This window comes from Mastomys coucha, unplaced genomic scaffold, assembly GCF_008632895.1.
Source record: "Mastomys coucha isolate ucsf_1 unplaced genomic scaffold, UCSF_Mcou_1 pScaffold11, whole genome shotgun sequence".
Classification (NCBI taxonomy): domain Eukaryota; kingdom Metazoa; phylum Chordata; class Mammalia; order Rodentia; family Muridae; genus Mastomys; species Mastomys coucha.
In genome coordinates, this window is record NW_022196893.1 from 31,246,554 (window position 1) to 31,266,606 (window position 20,053).

General features: G+C 38.9%; 1 protein-coding gene across 5 annotated transcripts in view; it reads left to right on the forward strand.

Moving 5' to 3' along the window:
• Positions 1-20,053, forward strand: part of Larp4 (La ribonucleoprotein 4) — a 48,080-nt gene that overhangs the window by 4,453 nt on the left and 23,574 nt on the right. For 4 of the 5 annotated variants that reach the window (XM_031355744.1, XM_031355762.1, XM_031355754.1 and 1 more), the window contains exons 2-5: positions 9,728-9,866; positions 10,875-11,030; positions 13,384-13,459; positions 18,591-18,727. In XM_031355744.1, the coding sequence (XP_031211604.1) occupies positions 9,728-9,866; positions 10,875-11,030; positions 13,384-13,459; positions 18,591-18,727 (508 nt within the window). The remainder of the gene's footprint in view (positions 1-9,727; positions 9,867-10,874; positions 11,031-13,383; positions 13,460-18,590; positions 18,728-20,053) is intronic. The other variant, XM_031355736.1, reaches the window with a different exon arrangement.

Here is a 20,053-nt window from a genome sequence, read left to right on the forward strand (position 1 = left end):
CTCAGAAATCCGCCTGCCTCTGCCTCCCAAGTGCTGAGATTAAAGGCATGCGCCACCACCGCCCGGCTTACTTGCAGGTTTTATGTTTTTTTTACCTCACTCCCCATTGTACTCAAATATATATATTTTATGTGTATGCATATGCGTTTGTGGGTATATTCTTCAATTGCTTTTTTCTTACTTTCTGAGACAAAATTTCTCACTGAACTTGGAGCTCACCAATTCAGTTATTCTGACTGGCCAGGCAGTTCCAGGTATCTGACATCCTTTACTTCCTTAAGACTGTTATTGACCTACGAGTCCCATCCTTCACATTTGTGTGTGTTCATATTTCCTTTCTTGTGTTGTGACATACCTGTAAAGGTCAGAGGACAGCTTACAGGAGTTATTTCTATTCTTTCATCGCCTGTGTTTTGTGTCTATCAAAGTGGCATACATTAATTTACCTGCCAAGTCATCTCACTTACTATGATGTAGTTCCAGTGGCTTGGAACTTGTGTAGACCAGGATGGCTTTATAACATGGATTGTTATAACAGGATGGATTAATAACATGAACTAACATGCTGTCCCATTTTGTTTTATTTTTGAGGGCAGGTTTTTTTGTTTGTTTGTTTGTTTTGTTTTTAAAGGTTTATTCATAATTTATATATACATAAGTACTCTGTAACTGTCTTCAGATGCACCAGAAGAGGACATCAGATCTCATTACCAGTGGTTGTGAGCCACCCTGTGATTGCTGGGATTTGAACTCAGAACCTTCAGAAGAGTAGTCAGTGCTCTTAACCACTGAGCCATCTCTCCAGCCCAGGTTTTTTGTTTTTTGAGACAGGGTTTTTCTGTGTAGCCCTGGCTATCCTGGCACTCAGAGTGAGTGGATCACCTACCTGCCTCTACCTGGGATTAAAGGTGAGCACCTCTGTTTTATTTTGTTTTGTTTAATGTAGATTTCAAGTCTTCATCCTTGCTTGGACAAGCACTCCACTGACTCAGCTGTCTTCCCAGCCTCAAAATTAATTTTTAAAAAAAGAATGATTAGGAACAAAGTACATGAACAAGTTATGAATATATTTAGTCTTGATTCTTTTTTTTTTTTTTGGTAGGATGGGCCATCCAATCTGAGGCTTTACCTGTTGAGCAGGAAGGATCTGCACTAAGTAGCCCTAGCCTCTTTATTGTGAAGAGTTTGCTGAGAGATTTTATGAATAATTGGTTTTTGAGTGAGATGGCGTGGCAGTACAATGACTGTTCTTCCAAAGGGTCCAGGTTTGATTATTAAGTATAGTCCCCTTTCTGGCCTCTGCATACTACATGCCATGGTGTACAGATATGTATAGGCAAAGCACCTGTATGAACAAAACAGATTAATTGAAAATTTTAAGGAAAGATTATAAAAAAGCAAGTTACTGCTGGGCTGTGGTGTCACACGCCTTTAATCCCAGCACCTGGGAGACAGAGGCAGGCAAATTTCTAGGTTCCAGGACAGCCAGGGATACACAGAGAAACCCTGTCTGGAAAAACCAAGTTACTGAAAATACTGATACTAGTCACATTAGATTTGTTTTGGGCTAAAAGAAATTTTTGGTACTAGATAAACATTTGAAGCCTGCAACTTTTTTGGGTTTTTTGAGATAGGGTTTTTCTGTATGTGAAGCCTGCAACTTTGGTTTTCTACCTTGAAGCTTAAAATAAGATTTTGGTGTAGTTGCAAATGGAGTCTAAGTCTGTGTTGCAGAGGGGTATAAGATTAAGTAAGGTGAGAAACTCATTAATCCAGCTATTTAGTTATAAAGCCGATTTCTTTAATATCTTTAATTGAAAACGAAAATGAGTCTGACTCTGATATTTATAATCCTGATATGATTCATATTTTTTGTTTTGTGTTGTGCATTGTTACTTTTTTTGTTTTTGTTTTTGTTTTGTTTTTCAAGACAGGGTTTCTCTGAGTATCCTTGGCTGTTCTGGAACTCACTCTGTAGACCAGACTGGCCTCGAACTCAGAAATCCGCCTGCCTCTGCCTCCCAAGTGCTGGGATTAAAGGCTTGCGCCACCACCGCCCGGCTGCATTATTACTTTTTAAAAAGATTTGTGAATTATTGCTTCAGATGTTAACTGTAGGTGACAAACACAACCTCAATAAAACTTCTGAGCCTCAAGTTTCTGTCTGTAATTTATTTTTACCTCTACTGACATGATTATACATATGTTTCTGTCATATGTATTAAGTCATATAATACATTCTGGTAAGAGGTTGTGGTGAGTTGTTGATATGTAAGTACATTAGTAAATTGTTGATACAAAACACTGAAATCTATAGGTTTTTAAATAGTTGTCTATATGTATTTATGTATGTATTGCTGTGTAGCAGGGATTAGCTTGAGCTCCTGGCCCTCCTCCTCCTTTGATTGGCTCACATTGGCTTTTGACTTCCTTTCCAAAGAAATGTTTGGGGATTTTGTGTGTGTGTTTCAGGATCTCTGAGTTTGCTCAGGCTACTCTTGAACTCACTGGCTAGTCCAAGCTATCTCATCAGTGTGCTGGGAATAAAAGATCACAGATTGCCAGGCGGTGGTGGCGCACGCCTTTGATCCCAGCACTGGGGAGGCAGAGGCAGGCGGATTTCTGAGTTCAAGGCCAGCCAGGGCTACACAGAGAAACCTTGTCTTGGAAAAAAAACAAAAACAAAAAGATCACAGATTGACACTACCAACTGACCAAGCAAGGGCAGTGAGTGCCTCTCATATATAAATCCCTGCGTTCCATCTTTAGTACTGCCAGAGGTTTTTTTTTTTTTCTTTAGTAAAGAGTATCCCTTTGTAGCATATCTAAAACTTCTAGAGCAAAAATTAAGATTATTGAATTATATTAAACTATACATTTATATGTAAGAGTTAAATAATGCAAATGGTAAAAATGCAGATAGCAGGCTTAGGGGCGCTTGCCTTTAATTCTAGCACTCAGGAGTCAGAGCAAGTGGATCAAAGCCTGGCTTTGAGGCCCTGGATCGAATCTCCATGTAAATCAGTTGTTTTTTTTTTTTTTTTTTTCGAGACAGGGTTTCTCTGTGTATCCCTGGCTGTCCTGGAACTCACTCTGTAGACCAGGCTGGCCTCAAACTCAGAAATCCACCTGCCTCTGACTCCCAAGTGCTGGGATCAAAGGCGTGCGCCACCATCGCCTGGCTTCATGTAAATCTTGCATGCAAAAAAGGTAGGCGCTCTAACAAGCATGGTGGTTGATACAAAGGACTGTTCTAGCTACTTGAAAATAGGAGCACTGCCTAAACCTAGGCAGTTGGGAGCAGCCTGGGCAACATAATGAGACTTTCTTAAAACAAAAAGTAAGAACTGGACTCTTGACCAGACAAATTAACTCTGCTTAGACTTGCTTACTTTTGCCTTGGGGGAAATTATTTTTTTGCTTCTCAAGTTTTTTGTTCTGTAAATGAAGGATTGTACTAATAATGTATCATACCTATGGTAAACTTACTTGAGGAATGACGGGCGGGTGAGATGGCTCAGTGGGTAAGAGCACCAATTGCTCTTCCAAAGGTCAAATCCCAGCAACCACATGGTGGTTCATAACCGTTCATAATGAGATCTGACGCCCTCTTCTGGTGGGTCTGAAGACAGCTAGTCTACTTTAAATAAATAAATAAATAAATAAATAAATAATAAATATTTTTAAAAAAGAGGAATGACAAGCAAAAACATTTAAAATTATAAGGACTATGTAAGTGCCTGCAGCCTCAGCATATGTTTGTATGTTCATTCTCATTTGAAAGTAATAGAAAGTTTACCAACTTAACGTATACCAGAGATTAAAAACAAAACAAAACAAAACAAAAACCTTTGCTGGCTACAGAGACTGCTCAGCAGATAAGAGCACTGGCTCTGCTATACTGTGATCTCCAACATGGATCACAGACCATCTATAATCCAAGTTCCAAGAGATCAGCCACTTTGTGTCCTCTGCAGGTACTGCACATATGTGGTCCACAACCTTGTGAATCTCCTGTGTTCTAAGAATTTATATAATCTTCAAAGTGTTGGAGGACAGTAATTTACTAACAAGGTCACTGCCACTGTAGTGAAGGTCACAGACAGAATAATTCCAGAATTTTAAATCACTGTCAGCATTTTGTGGTAGAGGTTAAATACTATTATGAAAATTACTATGACTATTAATCTTTAACTGAAATTCTATCCCTGGGATAGAAATGATCATCAGTCTGAATTGACTTCTGCCTTGGAGACCCTGGACCTTATCTGGTAGCTATTTTCTGTATCCATTTTTTGCTGATCATTAGTCATTTCAGGTAAAATTGGGGTCAGAGGTCATTTGCTTAGAGAGATTTATCATATTCCTAAGGCAACATCAGTTTATTGGTTTAAGAGTACAGACTTTTCAGACTGACTACCAAGGTCCAAATACTTGCTTTTTCTTTCTTTTTTTTTTTTTTCTATTTATTTATTTTGGTTTTTTTGAGACAGGGTTTCTCTGTGTAGCCTTGGCTGTCCTGGAACTCACTCTGTAGACCAGGCTGGCCTCGAACTCAGAGATCCGCTTGCCTCTGCCTCCCAAGTGCTGGGATTAAAGGCGTGCACCACCACTGCCTGGCTGGCTTTTTCTTATTAGCTGTCCAAGCTGCTTATCTTACTTTACCTTAAAAGTAATATTCCTTAGAAGAAGATAATCATTTCAAGAATTAGAAGTCTCCCCTTTTTCTCTTGCATCACACAGATCTGTTAACCAGAATCTTGCCCCTTGCTGGCCTAGCATTCATTCCTTTTGTTGTACCTGCTGGCCTTAACTCAGGACAGTCCTTTTCGTCTTAGCCTCTTAAGAGTGCTAGAATTACAGGCATGGCCATCATACCTGCCTGCAGAGCACAGACATTTTAAGCTGCTACTACTATCGTTGCTGACAAAATTGATTTCTAAAGCGTTAAACTATTTTTTAATGTCCAATTTATTGGGCCTTGTTAGTATTCTAAGTTTATAAGTTATTGTGTGAATTAAAGCAAAACAGATAGAAATAGTCCGTGTGGCACTTAACAAGAATAGTTTTTCCATTTGAGATGTTTTATATATTATTACACTTTTTTTTATTGTTTGTTTTTTGAGACAGGGTTTCATGTAACCCATGCTGGCCTGAAACTTACTGTATAATGAAGGTTGGCCTCTGTCCTCCTCCTCCTCCTTCTCCTCTTCCTTCTCCACCTTTCAAGTGCTAGCATTACAGCTTTATGTCACCACACCTGGCTTTCAGTATACATTTTGTTGTTGTATTGAAAAGTACTTTGCTATGCCTGAAAAAAATGTATTAATACATGAGTATTTGTAAGTTTCTTTTTGCCATTCTTTTTTTTTTTTTTTTTTTTGGATTTATTTATTATTATAGATAAGTACACTGTAGCTGTCTTCAGACACACCAGAAGAGGGTGTCAGATCTCATTATGGGTGATTGTGAACCACCATGTGGTTGCTGGGATTTGAACTTAGGACCTTCGGAAGAGCAATCAGTGCTCTTGACCACTGAGCCATCTCGCCAGCCCTCTTTTTGCCATTCTTTAAATACCACATTAAATACCATTAAAAAGTACAATTTTACTTGTGAACTTAAAACATAAAAGTAGCATTAAGTGTGGGGAAATACAGAAAAAGCACAAAAATGAGGACCAGAGGGAGTGGGGCTAGAGCAAGCGGGCCTGTCAGAGGTCCTGAGTCCGATTCCTAGCAGTCACACACACGATGGTTCATGGCCATCTGTACAGCTACAGTGTACTCATGCACACAAACTAAATCTTTTTTAAAAAAGCACAAAAATTAAATAAAAGGTGCTATTGTGTAATGGAAGCTACTAATTTTGTTTGTTTTGGTTTCTGTAGTCTTTCTTGTGCATGTGCATTATTCTCAAACTGTTCAGACACTCTTCTATAAGAAGAGTGTCACTCACTTTCATTTTTTTTAAAGATTTATTTATTATTATATGTAAGTACACTGTAACTGTCTTCAGACACTCCAGAAGAGGACGTCAGATCTCATTACAGATGGTTGTGAGCCACCATGTGGTTGCTGGGAATTGTTGAACTCAGGACCTCTGGAAGAACAGTCAGTGTTCTTAATCCCTGAGCCATCTCTCCAGGCCCTCACTTTCATTTTTATACAAAGATTTTTGTGAACATTTTTCCATATCCACTTAGTATTTTTTTCCCATTTGTGGATTTACAGGTGGTCTTGTATGCTTCATGCACGGTTTCATCTGGGACTAGCAACTTACATAAATAGTGTAGGGTAAACAACAAATTAACATTGATACTATTCAGAATGTTTTCAGAGTCATACCTCAGGTTTTAAGGCTCTGGGTTATTGTATAAATAACTATAGTTAAATGTTTCAAACTTCCTATTACAAAGTGAACATGAGAAGAGCATTCTTTTGCTCACATTTTTTTCTTTTTTGATACCTGTTTTGTTTGTTCTAGTAAATCAAAGAGTACAATTTGTGGGCAAAAGAATGTATACATACATGTAAGGCATTTGACAGACGGTTCTGTAGAGAATTGTGTAAATGATGGGGACGCACTACATTGTTGTCACATAGGCAAAAACTGCTGAGTCCAATTGGGAGGCCTAGGCAGGAGGTTCCAGGCCTGCTTAGGCTAAACAGTGAAATCATATCTTAAAAATATTGGAGCTAAGTGAATAAATATAAAAAATAAAAATATCAGAGCTAGAAAGATGGCTCAGAAGTTATGAGTGCACAGTGTTCTTAACAGAAGAACTGAGTTTGCTTCCGCTCATCCACATCTGGTGGCTCACAACTGCCCATACCTCAAGGATTAGTTACTTGTTTATTTAGAGATGGGGTTTTACGTGTAGCTCTAGCTGGTCTGGAACTCAAAGAAATTTGCCCCTTTCAAGCACTGAAATTAAAGGCTTATACCGTGCTTGACTCCACTTGTTTTATTTGTTTTAAAGGTCTCATTTAGCTCAAGATGGCCCCAAGATTGCTCTGTAGGCAAAGCTTTTCTTGTGTTTCTGGTTCCCTCTTCCTAATGCTGGTAATACAGGTAAATCTCCATACCCAGACTTTTTTTTTTTTAAATCAATTTTGCTGCTGGGGTAGTGTTCACCTTTATTCAGGAGCAGAAGCAGGTAGATCTGAGTCGCAAGTTTGGCTTGGTCTACATAGTGGAAGCCAGGCCAGCCAAGGCTACATAGTGAGATCCTATCTACAAAAATCCAAAATAGTAGTAGTAGTAATGATAATAATAATAATAATAATAATAACAACAACAACAATAATTCAATTTGTAGTCCACACTCAGTTAAGAAAATTTCTCAGCCGGGCAGTGGTGGTGCACGTCTTTAATCCCAGCATTTGGGAGGCAGAGGCAGGTGGATTTCTGAGTTCGAAGTCAGCCTGGTCTACAGAGTGAGTTCCAGGACAGCCAGGACTACACAGAGAAACCCTGTCTTAAAAACCAAAAGAAAGAAAAAAGAAAAGAAAAGAAAATTTTTCATGGAGGGCTGGAGAGAGGGCTCAGCAGTTAAAAACTCTGATTGCTCTTCCAAAGGTCCTGGGTTCAAATTCCAGCAACCACATGGTGGCTTACAACCATCTGTAATGAGGTCTGACGCCCTCTTCCGTGGTGTCTGAAGACAGCTACAGTGTTCTTACATATAATAAATCTTTTTAAAAAAGAAAATTTCTCATGATTATTCATGATCCTAGATTCATGTGTGAGTTTTGAATTCAGATGTGATCCTAGAGAATCATTTCATGTTTAAATAGTTTAGCTACATGGAGATGGCTGTTTTTATTGTTTGCTGTCTTCAGGGGTGAAGATAGAATTGAAAGGGGAAAGGAGGTTAAGTATGTAACAGTTTTCTTTGAATGCTTCAAGGTCTGGGTTGTAGCTCAGTTAGTGGACTCTTTGCCTGACATACAGGAAGCTTAGCACCACTTAACCAGGTATGGTGGTACACTTGAGGCCGAGACAGAATCACTTCAGAGCCTGGCTGTGTGAGAACAGGAGAGGAAAGCAGCAGTGTGGCACAGGTGGAAGAACAGTGTAGTGTGGTGGTCCAGAGTTTGAGGACAGTCTGGGCTACACAGGAAAACCTTATCTTAACTGTGGTAGGAAGTCAAACCAGTGCTTACTTGGGGATATAATTAGGGTTCCTTAACATGCGTTCTGAGCCCTAGTGTGGCCCTCTGGCCTCCCTGGACACCTTCATACCTCCACAAATGTGCTGTACATGAACTCATGCAGCCTTACATTAATAATAATAATAATAATACCACCAAGGAAAACACTTTTTGATATAAGATAGAATTCCCATCAATTGATTTATTCAGACTTAGAAATCTGTCACTACTTATTAATAAAAATGATATATTCTGAAAATATCTAACCAAAAGCATAGCTTTTGGATACATTTTAGAAATATGGATAAGTTAAATAAATGTCATGACATTATCAAGTAGGTTGGGGTGAAATAGTATTTTTTTTTCTTTTTTCTTTTTCTTTTTTGGGGTTTTTTGAGACAGGGTTTCTCTGTGTAGCCCTGGCTGTCCTGGAACTCACTCTGTAGACCAGGCTGGCCTTGAACTCAGAAATCCGCCTGCCTCTGCCTCCCAGGTGCTGGGATTAAAGGCGTGCGCTACCACCACCCAGCTTTTCTTTCTTTCTTTCTTTCTTTTTTAAAGATTTATTTATTTTATGTAAGTACACTGTAGCTGTACAGATGATTGTGAGCCTTCATGTGGTTATTGGGAATTGAATTTTTAGGACCTCTGCTCACTCTGGTCAGCCCTGCTCACTTGGGCCAACCCTACTCGCTCAATCTCTGCTTGCTCTGGCCCAATGATTTATACATAAGTATAAATTATATATAGGTACACTGTAGCTGTCTTCAGACACACTAGAAGAAGAGGGCGTCAGATCTCCTTGCGGGTGGTTGTGAGCCACCATGTGGTTTCTGGGACTTAAACTCAGGACCTTTGGAAGAGCAGTCAGTCCTCTTACCCGCTGAGCTACCTCACCATCCCGAAATACTATTTTCTTTATTTTTAATTTTTTTTGTTTGTCAATTTGAGATAGGGTTCATTTAACCCAGCCTAACCTCAAGCTTGTTATGTAGTTGATTCCAGCCTTGAACTTCTGACGTATTTCTGCTTATGAAGTGTGGGATTATGGGCATATGCCTCCACCTGCTAGGGTAGTATTTTAAGAAGGGGTGGGCATGCTAATATACACCTTTAATCCAAGACTCAGCAGGTACATGCAGGCAGATCTATTAGTTCTAAGCCAGCCCGGGCTACATAGTGAGACCCAACCTTTAAAAAACAGTTTTATTAGAGATGCATTTTTTTTATTACATAGATATCCATATTTCATAGGAAGTCTGAAATATTTATTTCAGATCAATTACTTTTTAAAGTTTTATATTTTCAACTAGATGAGAAACTAGTATTTGGGTGGGCATGGAGGTGCATACTTATAATCCTGATGCTTAGGAAGTTGATAGACTGATGCCAGCTTGAACTGCAAACCAGCTTGAGCTGTATAGTGGAGACCCTCGGAGGGGACATATTTATGTGTCTAGTTATGGTCTAGTGCATGGACTACTTGTCTACTCATTTGTTTTGCTTTTTCAAATTTAAGTGATAGAAAAAAGCCTTTGATCTATATTTACACAGATGTTTTGATTGTTTAGCAGGTGACATCTAAAGGCACTGGTTTAAATCCTAATGCCAAAGTATGGCAAGAAATTCCTTCTGGAAATCCGGATGGCACTCCTGTAACTGAAACCTCTTGGCATGAAACTGCAGCCACATCTGGATCTCACCCTGAGGGTAAGTCTTAAATACTTATTGGGAAGATTGCATTCTGTTTAAATGTGTGGCCAGATCAAATCAAACAACTTTGAGATAGCCTTTGGTTATTTGATGTGTTGCTTAACATTTGTGCTGAACAAAATGTAAGAAAAGTTAATTAAGGAAGAAAGATTCACTTTGGGTCCTGGGGTTTTGGTTCAGAGTAATGGAGTTCCATTACTTTGGGGAGACAGGAGAGAGCAGAATTGCTCATGTCTTAGGGCCAGGAAACCTAGAACCTGAGAGGAAAGAACTCAAGAGACCTGCCAGTACAGAGCTCCTCCCCTCAACTAGATTCTACCTCTTCAGGTGCCATCATTTCCAAATAGCTTGTAGGATTGTGAGCTCCTCCGCAGATTAATAAGTGTGTGTAGTCAGTCAGAATTTTACTAGTCATGTCTATCCAAAGCCTCACTTTTTAACTTTGCTGCACTGACGGCCAAGCTTACATCTTGAACACTAGGGAAGGCTTTTGGGATCTAAACAAAGATTTAATGAAATGTATATATATGTATATAAGTATATATAGCTTATATATAGCTTATATTTGTATATGATTCTTTTCAATGCCTTTCATGAATAGTCAGTAATTTCAAGTACTATGTATGTCTCTGGGTCAGCATCTAGCCCATTTGTATATAGTATATCATTTAAAATTTTTTACAAGATTAGTTTGGGTCTGTAATCAGTGCCTGATTAACTCACTGGCCTTGGGTAGTTAACCTCATTGAGCTTATTTCCTTTATCCACAGAATAGAAATTATAAAAAGTAATAACCAGTGACTTTTCAGAAAAGTAAGCAAAGTAATTATGCAAACATTTGGATACATAGACTGCTAATGTATCCACAGCGGTCCAAATGCTGTCTCTCTTCAGACATAACTCTTTAACATTTCCCCAACTGGCACCATTCTTTGAGATCTTTTTTAGAAAATATAACTCAAGAGTTAATTCCTGTTTACATTCCGTGTCTTTTCTTGAAAACAGCCAATACAGAACTCTCAGAAGATATGTGTAAGGAATATGAAGTAATGTATTCTCCATCTTGTGAGACCACAAGAAACACTGCAGACACTGAAGAGTCAGCTGATGGAATGGTCTTAGGTCCTGAAGACTTGAGTTACCAACTATACGATGTCTCTGGTAATCTTTGTTGTTCTTTTGCTAAAATAAGAACTTAGTATCTCCAGCTCTCCATCAAGTCGGTAAACGTGACATTGGTCAGCTGTTTTCTTTTTTGAAAAGAAGCTTATGTTAACCATCTGTTGAGTGTTTATTAAAAATATTGTTGGCTAGTACCCAGACATAAAATTTATAATTGAGGAAGAATCTTTATAAAGTCCTGTTAAAGAAAAATGTAAGATTATCAGGAGGAAATAGTTAAAAGACCCATATTTTAAAAGTTCTAGGTTTCTCAGTTGATTAGTTAAGATTATTATTACAAGTTTAACTACATTTCCTACCATCTTTGACAACATGAAATTTATTTTAAAATAAATGTTTTATTTCAGGGATTTATTTAAAAAAAAAAAAAAACTAAACTAAACTGAGTGGGTAGTAGTGCATGTCTGTGTTTAATTGCAAGCAGGTCTCTGAGTTTGAGAACATCCAGGGCTACACAGAGAAACCCGGTCTTGGAAAACAAAACTCTGTGTGTGTGTTTTCATTCTAAATGGGCAGGGGTATCCTTCACTCTTAATCCAGCATCTCACTGCAGGTCAGAAAAGTGACTCTTCATTTAGTTAACATTTGGATAGGAGAGTTCTGTATAGAAGATTGCATATACAAGCAGAAAGGCTCATGGGGTAACTGTACTTTGTTTGCTACCATGCAAGTGAGTAAAGTGTGACCTGTGTCCTGAATCTTACCATCCACACACAAGCTTAGCAGAGCAGTTGGATTGAGTCTGAAACCCTAATATTGGTTAGCAGAGCAGGCAGATCCTCTGAACAAGCAAAAAAAAATGGATTCCAGGTTCTATGAGAGATCTTGTCTCAGACTAAGGTGGAGAGTGATAGATGACCTCAAACCAGACTTCTGGCCTCTGTACATGCATACACATGGAAAGTGCATGTGTGTGCATGTATACACCACGCATGTACACACTATAAGAAGACATATGCTTTTAGTCTTTAATATTTGAATGAAATTCTAATAAAGTTCTTGTTTCCTGTGTTCCTTATGGTCTATGTTTAAGGCCAGCTTGGATTACATAGTTAAGAGTTACTCTGTGCAACATAATCTTAGCAGAAGAGTCAGGAGTTCAAGGTCATGGTTGTCCACATAGAGAGTTCCAAGTTGGTTTAGACTATGTAAGATGGTGTCTATGTAAGATGGTGTCTCAAATCAAAACAAAACCAGGAAAAAAAAAATCAAGGAATGAAGAAAATGGCTATGAAAAGAGAATTTAAAGAGTGTGAATCACACTGAATGTATTGCTTGTAAAAGAACATAAATGTATATATCCCACTTTAGTTTCTGTCTTCAAATATAGATCATGTTAATTATGTTTGGAGTTTCTTGGGTTTTTTGTTTGTTTGTTTGTTTGTTTTGGATTCCAGTGGAAGAATTAGATGTTAGTTTTGGTTTTGTTTTAGAGGCAGGGTTTCTCTGTGTAGCCCTCCCTGTTCTGGAACTCACTCTATAGACCAGGTTTGCCTGCCTGGGATTAAAGGAGTATGCCAATTGCCTGATTCTGGTTTATACATATTAACAAAGAGATTAGGACAGTATTTAACATCATGATAGCCAAATGCTTTTATTGTTAATGGTCCTTAATTATTTCTTTTGAAATGGTGGGGGGTGAGGGGGAGAGAGGGAAAGAGAAGAAGGGGAGATTTCCACATTGATTTTTGAGACGTTGGGTTATGCTGACTGGCTAGTGAGCTCCAGGGATCCTCCTGTTTTTACCTCCCTGTTATGGGATTGCAAGTTTGCACAGTGGTGGCAGCATGTCTGACTTTTTTATGTACATTCTGGGGATTGGACTTGGATTTATGCTTGTGTGGAAAAGCATCACCGCCCTTTAAATATACGAGCCATGTGTGTGACACTTCATATTGAACCCATTACTACACACATGCTAGATGAATACTCTACTACTGTATTTTGGAGTTGTGCTCCTAGCTCAATAAGATAATTTTTGTGTGTGTGTGTTTGTTTTTTTCGAGACAAGTTTCTCTGTCTATCCCTGGCTGTCCTGAACTCACTCTGTAGACCAGGCTGGCCTTGAACTCAGAAATCCACATGCCTCTGCCTTCCAAGTGCTGAGATTAAAGGCGCGCCCCACCACTGCCCGGCAAAGATAATTCTTGAGTCAATATAAAGTACTGCCCAAAAAAGTATATGTTGAAAGAAATTAGACTTAATTTAAAAATACAGTTTTGTGTTAGTTTTTAATTTGTGGATACTCTTTGACTTCTGAGTATAATATGTTAGGTTTCAGCACCTGTAATAACTTCATTAACACTTTTCTCCATCTTGTTTCTGTCATCAGGAGAAAGCAGTTCAACAATTTCTACAGAAGATTTAAAAGAATGCCTGAAAAAACAGCTGGAATTCTGTTTCTCACGGTATAGAATCTTTTTTGTTGATACTCTCCTTTTTGTGGTTTTGATTAGTAGATATAAAATGCCTGTGGAATAGGAGGTTATCATTTCCTTCTGTCATGGATTTTGGTATCTTTCTTGAGTGTATTTCTTTTTGTTTTTTGAGACAGGGTTTCTCTGTATAGCTCTGGCTGTACTGCAACTCACTCTGTAGACCAGGCTGGGCTCGAACTCAGAAATCCGCCTGCCTCTGCCTCCCAAGTGCTGGGATTAAAAGGGTGCGCCACCACTTTAATAATAAATACACTGAGTGTATTTCTTACTTTTAAAAGTATAGCCTGTGTTTGCCTTTGTATCTCTTCCCAAGAGTTAGTGAGGTTTCTATTGCATACTTTTCCTAGGATCATATTTAGACTGAGTTTTCCATAAGTGAAAATAATTTTTAAAAACTAATGGAATAGAAGGAATTGAAAATGTCTCAATTTAAGTTTTTAGGAGTTGGCTTTTGAAACTTTTGAACAGAGTAATTTTTAGCAAGACCATAAAAGACAGATAATCAATGTTAACATTGATTTCTCTTCAAAATAAAGTCTTTTCAGGCAAATGCTTTAGTTTTTTTAAAGATTTATATATGTGTGTACACTGTCGCTGTCTTCAGACACACCAGAAGAGGGCATCAGATCCCCATTACAGATGGTTGTGAGCCACCTGTGGTTGCTGAGAATTGAACCTAAGACCTCTGGAAGAGTAGTCAGTGCTCTTAAGCACTGAGCCATCTCCCCAGCTCTCAAAATGGTTTTATAGGTAACAATTATATAGAGATATTTATTGTTGCTTAGACACCATAAAATTTCAGTACATTATAACACCTCATTAATCAATAATCCCAGCATTGGGGAGGCAGAGGCTGCTGAGTGTTTCAGTTTGAGGCCAGCCTTGTCTGCATAGTGAGTTCTAGGACAGCCAGGGCTACATAGGGAGACCCTGTCTCAAACAAAACAAAGGCTTTTATAAAATTGAAAATTTGGACATACATGGATATGTAGTGTTTTCCCTTTTCCTGTGTTTGGTGAACCAGTTTCCCAAGCTTCTAGACTAGAGCACAGATTTTATTACGCGTGTGTGTGTGTGTGTGTGTGTGTGTGTGTGTGTGTGTGTGTGTTTGCATGCTTTGGTTGTTTTGGTTCCACAGAACACAGGGTCTCGCTTTGTAGTTCTAACTTTCCTGGACCACATTGAGATCTTCCTGCTTCTGCCTCTTTAGTGCTGAGAGTAAATCATGCACCACCACACCAGGCAAATTCTGGGTCACCTACATCCGACCAGAGGGTATTTAACCTGGGGCCTCTCTCTGCTATAGAAAATTAAGTCACTGGGCTGGGATGCTCTGCTCTGATTCTCATGTGAATAATTTGTTTCCTTGATGGTTAGTTACCAAATGGCTATTTTTTTTTTTTTTTTTAAGTGGTGCTGAAAATTAAATCCTGGACCTCATGAGTGCTAGGCAAGGACTCAGCCACTATGCTCAACCCAGCACCAACTCCACCAAGTTTTCTATGTCCAGTAGTAGGCATTTTACCACAAGAAAACACATTTCTTTTTCTGTGTTTTCTGTTTGAGACAGGCTCCTTATGCGACTCAAGCAGCCCTCAAATTTGTGAATCTCCTTTCTCAGCCATTCTAGGAACTGTGGAATTATAAGCACCCATTGCCACAGGTAGCTGAAGTTATTAGATTTTTGTTTGTTTGTTTGTTTTTTTCGAGACAGGGTTTCTCTGTGTAGCCCTGGCTGTTCTGGATCTCACTCTGTAGACCAGGCTGGCCTCGAACTCAGAAATCCACCTGCCTCTGCCTCCCAAGTGCTGGGATTAAAGGCATGCGCTACTACCGCCTGGCAAGTTATTAGATTTTAATCTATCTACTTTATGAGATTTTTATTTTTTTTTTTAAACAACAATGGCTTACTCTGTAGCCATGGCTGACCTGGAATTTTCTGTAGCCTAGACTGATCTTGAATTCCCAACAGCCCTTTTTCTGAATCCCTAGTCCTGAAATAAATGTGAATAATTTATTTTCTATAGCATATTTTTTTAAATTATTTGTTTTGTTTTAAAGACTTACTTATTTATTATATGTAAGTACACTGTAACTGTCTTCAGACATACCAGAAGAGGGCATCATATCTCATTATAAATGGTTGTGAGCCACCATGTGGTTGCTGGGATTTGAACTCAGGACTTCAGAAAAGCAGTCAGTGCTCTTAACCTCTGAGCCATCTCTCCAGTCCCATTTGTTGTTGTTGTTGTTGTTTTTAATTTTATGTCTATGGCTATGTATAAGTATGCACACAGAGGCCAGAAGAAGGCACATGATCTCTTAAAACTGGAGTTACAGATAGTTGTGCTGCACCGTGTAGGTGCTGGGAACTCAACTGGAGACTTCAGGAGCAGCAAGTACTCTAAACCCTGAGCCATCTGTCTGGGCTCTCCATTCATTTCTTGCTGCTGCTTTTTTGTTTTAATTTATTAAAATGACTTTTTAAAAAAAATTTGAATACCGGCTGTCTCTGAAAGTGGATTCAAGAGATGCATTGAATGATGGTACATAAGGGCATTTGTTTGTTTATTAGTGATTGAGAATCTCACATTGTGCATCCCATTTCACCTTCCAGTTCTCCCACGTTCACTGCCATCCCCAATGAAAAGTCCATTTTGTGTTGTCTGTATCCTCACTGAAGCATGGTCAAACTCCTCATGGCCAAGCCCTAAGGGAAAGTGAGTCTCTCTCTCTCATGTACTTTGGCCATGACTGTTAAGATTGCTCTCGACTCCATAGCCAAAGTATATAGACTGGCCATAAATTTGTAATTCTCCTGATTGAGCCTCTCTGTCGCTGGGATTACAAGGGTTATTCCACACCCAGCCAATCGATTGCTTCATTGTACTTTCTGTAAATGTTGGTTTACACTTTTCAACCTGACTCATAGTCCCCCAACTGCCTCCTTAAAATCCTAGGAAACATTGAAAAAAATCCACTGTGCATTAGAGATATCTGTGGTTTTTAATTAATACTGCCAGTCCTTTTCCTAATACACACACCACACAACACGTACACACAACTACAAACCTGTTTCTCCGGTTTCCCCTTACTAGTTGCCTAGGAAAGTTACTCTGGACCATGATAAACAGATGTACTCTACAAGGAAAACTAGTCCTAACCCTTCAGTAATTTTGTCCTGGAAGCTTCCAGAGGGCTCACTCATGTCTACAGAAACATGGTTGTTCTGCGCCTCCTCTGCTGCCCACCAGCAGCAATGACGACAGAACACCAAGACTTCTTCTCTGGACGGTTTACTCAGGAATATTCTTTTTGTGTTACAGCTCTCCTAGGTACCCAGGTGTTACAGCTCTTTAAGGTACCTAGGTATTACAGCTCTCCTAGGTTCTTAAGTGTTACAGCTCTTCTAGATGTCACGGCTCTTCTTGGTGTTGCTGCTGCTTCTTCTTCCTAGGTGCTGCAGGTCTGCTTGCTTCTGTGGTGTGGCGTGGCTGCTCTTGCTTCTGTGGAGTGGGGCCCTGACTGTCTAGAGAGAGCTCCTTATATACCCAAGCTTGAGCTCTCAAGTCCTCCTGGATTGGTTCTCTGCCATTGCCTCATTAGCATGCACCCACTCGGGAGACACCTAATTTGCATGAGCCCACTCGGGAGGGGTTGACACATGCGCAGTGGAACTGGTTTACTGCTACAGTGTATCGGGAACAGGTGCCATCTTGGATCTTATCGTCCAAGCGATACACATGGTGTTTGAAATTGATACAGCTTTTTTGGTTTCTGCAATAAGTGTTTGCTCATGATCTACCATCTCATTCTTAGATCTATGATACACTTTCAGCCAGTTTGACAAATAACATTCGTAGCTCAGCAATATTGCCAATATATATGATATATCAGGTTTTACTTGTGAATAGCAAGTCTTAGGTGTACTATCAATTTCATTTACTTTTGACTATTATCATTTAAAGCACTTTGATACTGGTTGATAAGAATAGAGATGCTATCAGATTTCAGCTTTTTAATTATTCAATTGTTTATAGATGCCTTATTTTCAAGTTAGTAATATTTATTGCAGTGATGTTAATTTGTCCTTTTATGATGAAAGGACAGATCTATTATTACCCTTCCTCAAACAAAATAACTTGTCACCTTTTAGTTTTATAAATTAAATAGAATATTACCTATCTCTTTTTTTTTTTTTTTTTTTTTTTTTTTTGGTTTTTCAAGACAGGGTTTCTCTGTGTAGCCCTGGCTGTCCTGGAACTCACTCTGTAGACCAGGCAGGCCTTGAACTCAGAAATCTGCCTGTCTGTGCCTCTCACGCTGGGATTAAAGGCATGCCTGGCTTGAATATTAACTATCTTAAGTTGAGTCTTTAAAGATTTTGAGTTTACCGTTTACCCATAACAAAGACTTTTTTAGTCTTGTGGGTGTTCTGTCTGCGCATGTGTCTGCACGTCACATACATGTATTGCTTGCAGAAGCCAGAAGAGAGTGTCAGTTCTCCTGGAGCTGAAGTTAACAGGTGGTATGAGCTGCCATGTGAGTGCTGAGAATCAAGCCTGAGTTTTCTGGAAAATGATTCACTTCCTGGGACATCTCTGCAGCTCCCCATAAAGCCTATAAAGTATTATCAACAATGAAGCTCCAAACCAGGCAGTGGTGGCGCATGCCTTTAGTCCCAGCACTTAGGAGGCAGAGGCAGGCGGATTTCTGAGTTCGAGGCCAGCCTGGTTGGTCTACAGAGTGAGTTCCAGGACAGCCAGGGCTACACAGAGAAACCCTGTCTCGAAAAAACAAGAAAAACCAAAAAATAAAAAAAAAAACCAACAGTGAAGCGCCTTCATAAAACCTACAATCTGCCTAGGAGACGCAACTCAATAAACGTACAGCTAGTGTATGTTTAGCTGATAATTGAAAAAATTAAAACAGTGGAAGAAAGGAGAATCTGTTTATTTAATATATATTCATAATTCATCTTAGTGTTTCTACTATTGTTTTTTTCTATAGACATATTGGTAAATGTGAATATGGCACATTTTTTTGCTTTAGGCACTTTTTAGAATTGTGTATTATAATTAGTTCTGTTTTTTTCTTTCAGAGAAAATTTATCAAAGGACCTTTACTTGATATCTCAAATGGATAGTGATCAGTTTGTCCCAATATGGACAGTCGCCAACATGGAAGAAATAAAAAAATTGACTACAAATACAGATTTAATTCTTGAAGTATTGAGATGTATGTAAATGCCTTTTAGTTTTTTTTTAATTTTAAAAGCCGAGTATTTTTATTTCTGATCATACAGGGAACTGTTTTAAGTGGCCTTTAAGTCTAACTGTTAATATGCTCATATGAGTAGCAGCATCTATGTTGATTCTGTAGGTTTTTATTTTTTCTTGTTCACATAGCAAGTGTTTACAATTAACTCTCATTGTTTAAGAGTGGCCTCATTTGTTTTATCCTGACTTCACAACTGCTAATAAGTAGTGGTTTATAGTTAGATATTTCCAAAGCTTGATATGAACTTGTCCCTCCCTCCACCCCTACCTGCTCTGTTTGCTTTCCCTTTTCATTGTGTAGCTTAAGATAGTGTCAGATTCAATGTCCTTTAGCCCTGGCCACCATAGACGAACACCACTGTGACCAGCAAGGGTTTTCTTTCTGTGTAGCCTTGGCTGTCTTAGAAGCCATCTCTACAGCAAGCTAGCCTCAAACTTAGAGATCCGCCTGTCTCTTCCTTCTAGTGCTGGGATTAAAGGTGTGAACCACCATGCCTGGCTATGGGTTTGTTTGTTTGTTTGTTTGTTTGTTTGTTTGTTTTTGAGACAGGGTTTCTCTGTGTAGCCCTGGCTGTCCTGGACCTCACTCTGTAGACCAGGCTGGCCTCGAACTCAAAAATCCACCGGTCTCTGCCTCCCAAGTGCTGGGATTAAAGGCAGGCACCACCACTGCCCAGCTGTGGATTTATTTCTTAATTGATTGTCTTGGAATTTTTATTTATATTTTTTTGAGTTTGTTGTTGTCTTACTGAAAGCTTGTTCCATAGTTGTCTGTGTGTGCACAAGTGTATGCAGGTATACAGCTATGGTGAAATCTAGAAGGCAGTCTTGGGTATTTTCCTGATGTGCTATCACCCTGTTTACTCCCCCCCCCCCTTTTTTTTTCATTTTTTCTTTTTAATCTAGTTTAAGCCAGGCATGGTGGCACATGCCATGCCTTTAATCCCAGAACTCAGGAGGTAGAGACAGGAGGATCTCTGAACTCAAAGCCATTCAGGTCTACAGGGAGATTCAAGACAGTCATGTGTATAGAGACACTGTATCTCAAATAACTTAAATGTGTTTTGTATAAGTATTTCCTGCATGTGTGTATATATATATATATATATATATATATATATATATATATATATACTGTACATGCCTGGTGTCCAAAGAGGTCAGAAGAGGGCATTAGCAAGTATAATAATCTATTTTATATAACGGAGTTGAGGACTTCTATTTTTAGATGGCTGTAGCCATTTCTGAGACCTTCATCTGTGTAGTTAGTCCTGCTGTCTTAAAA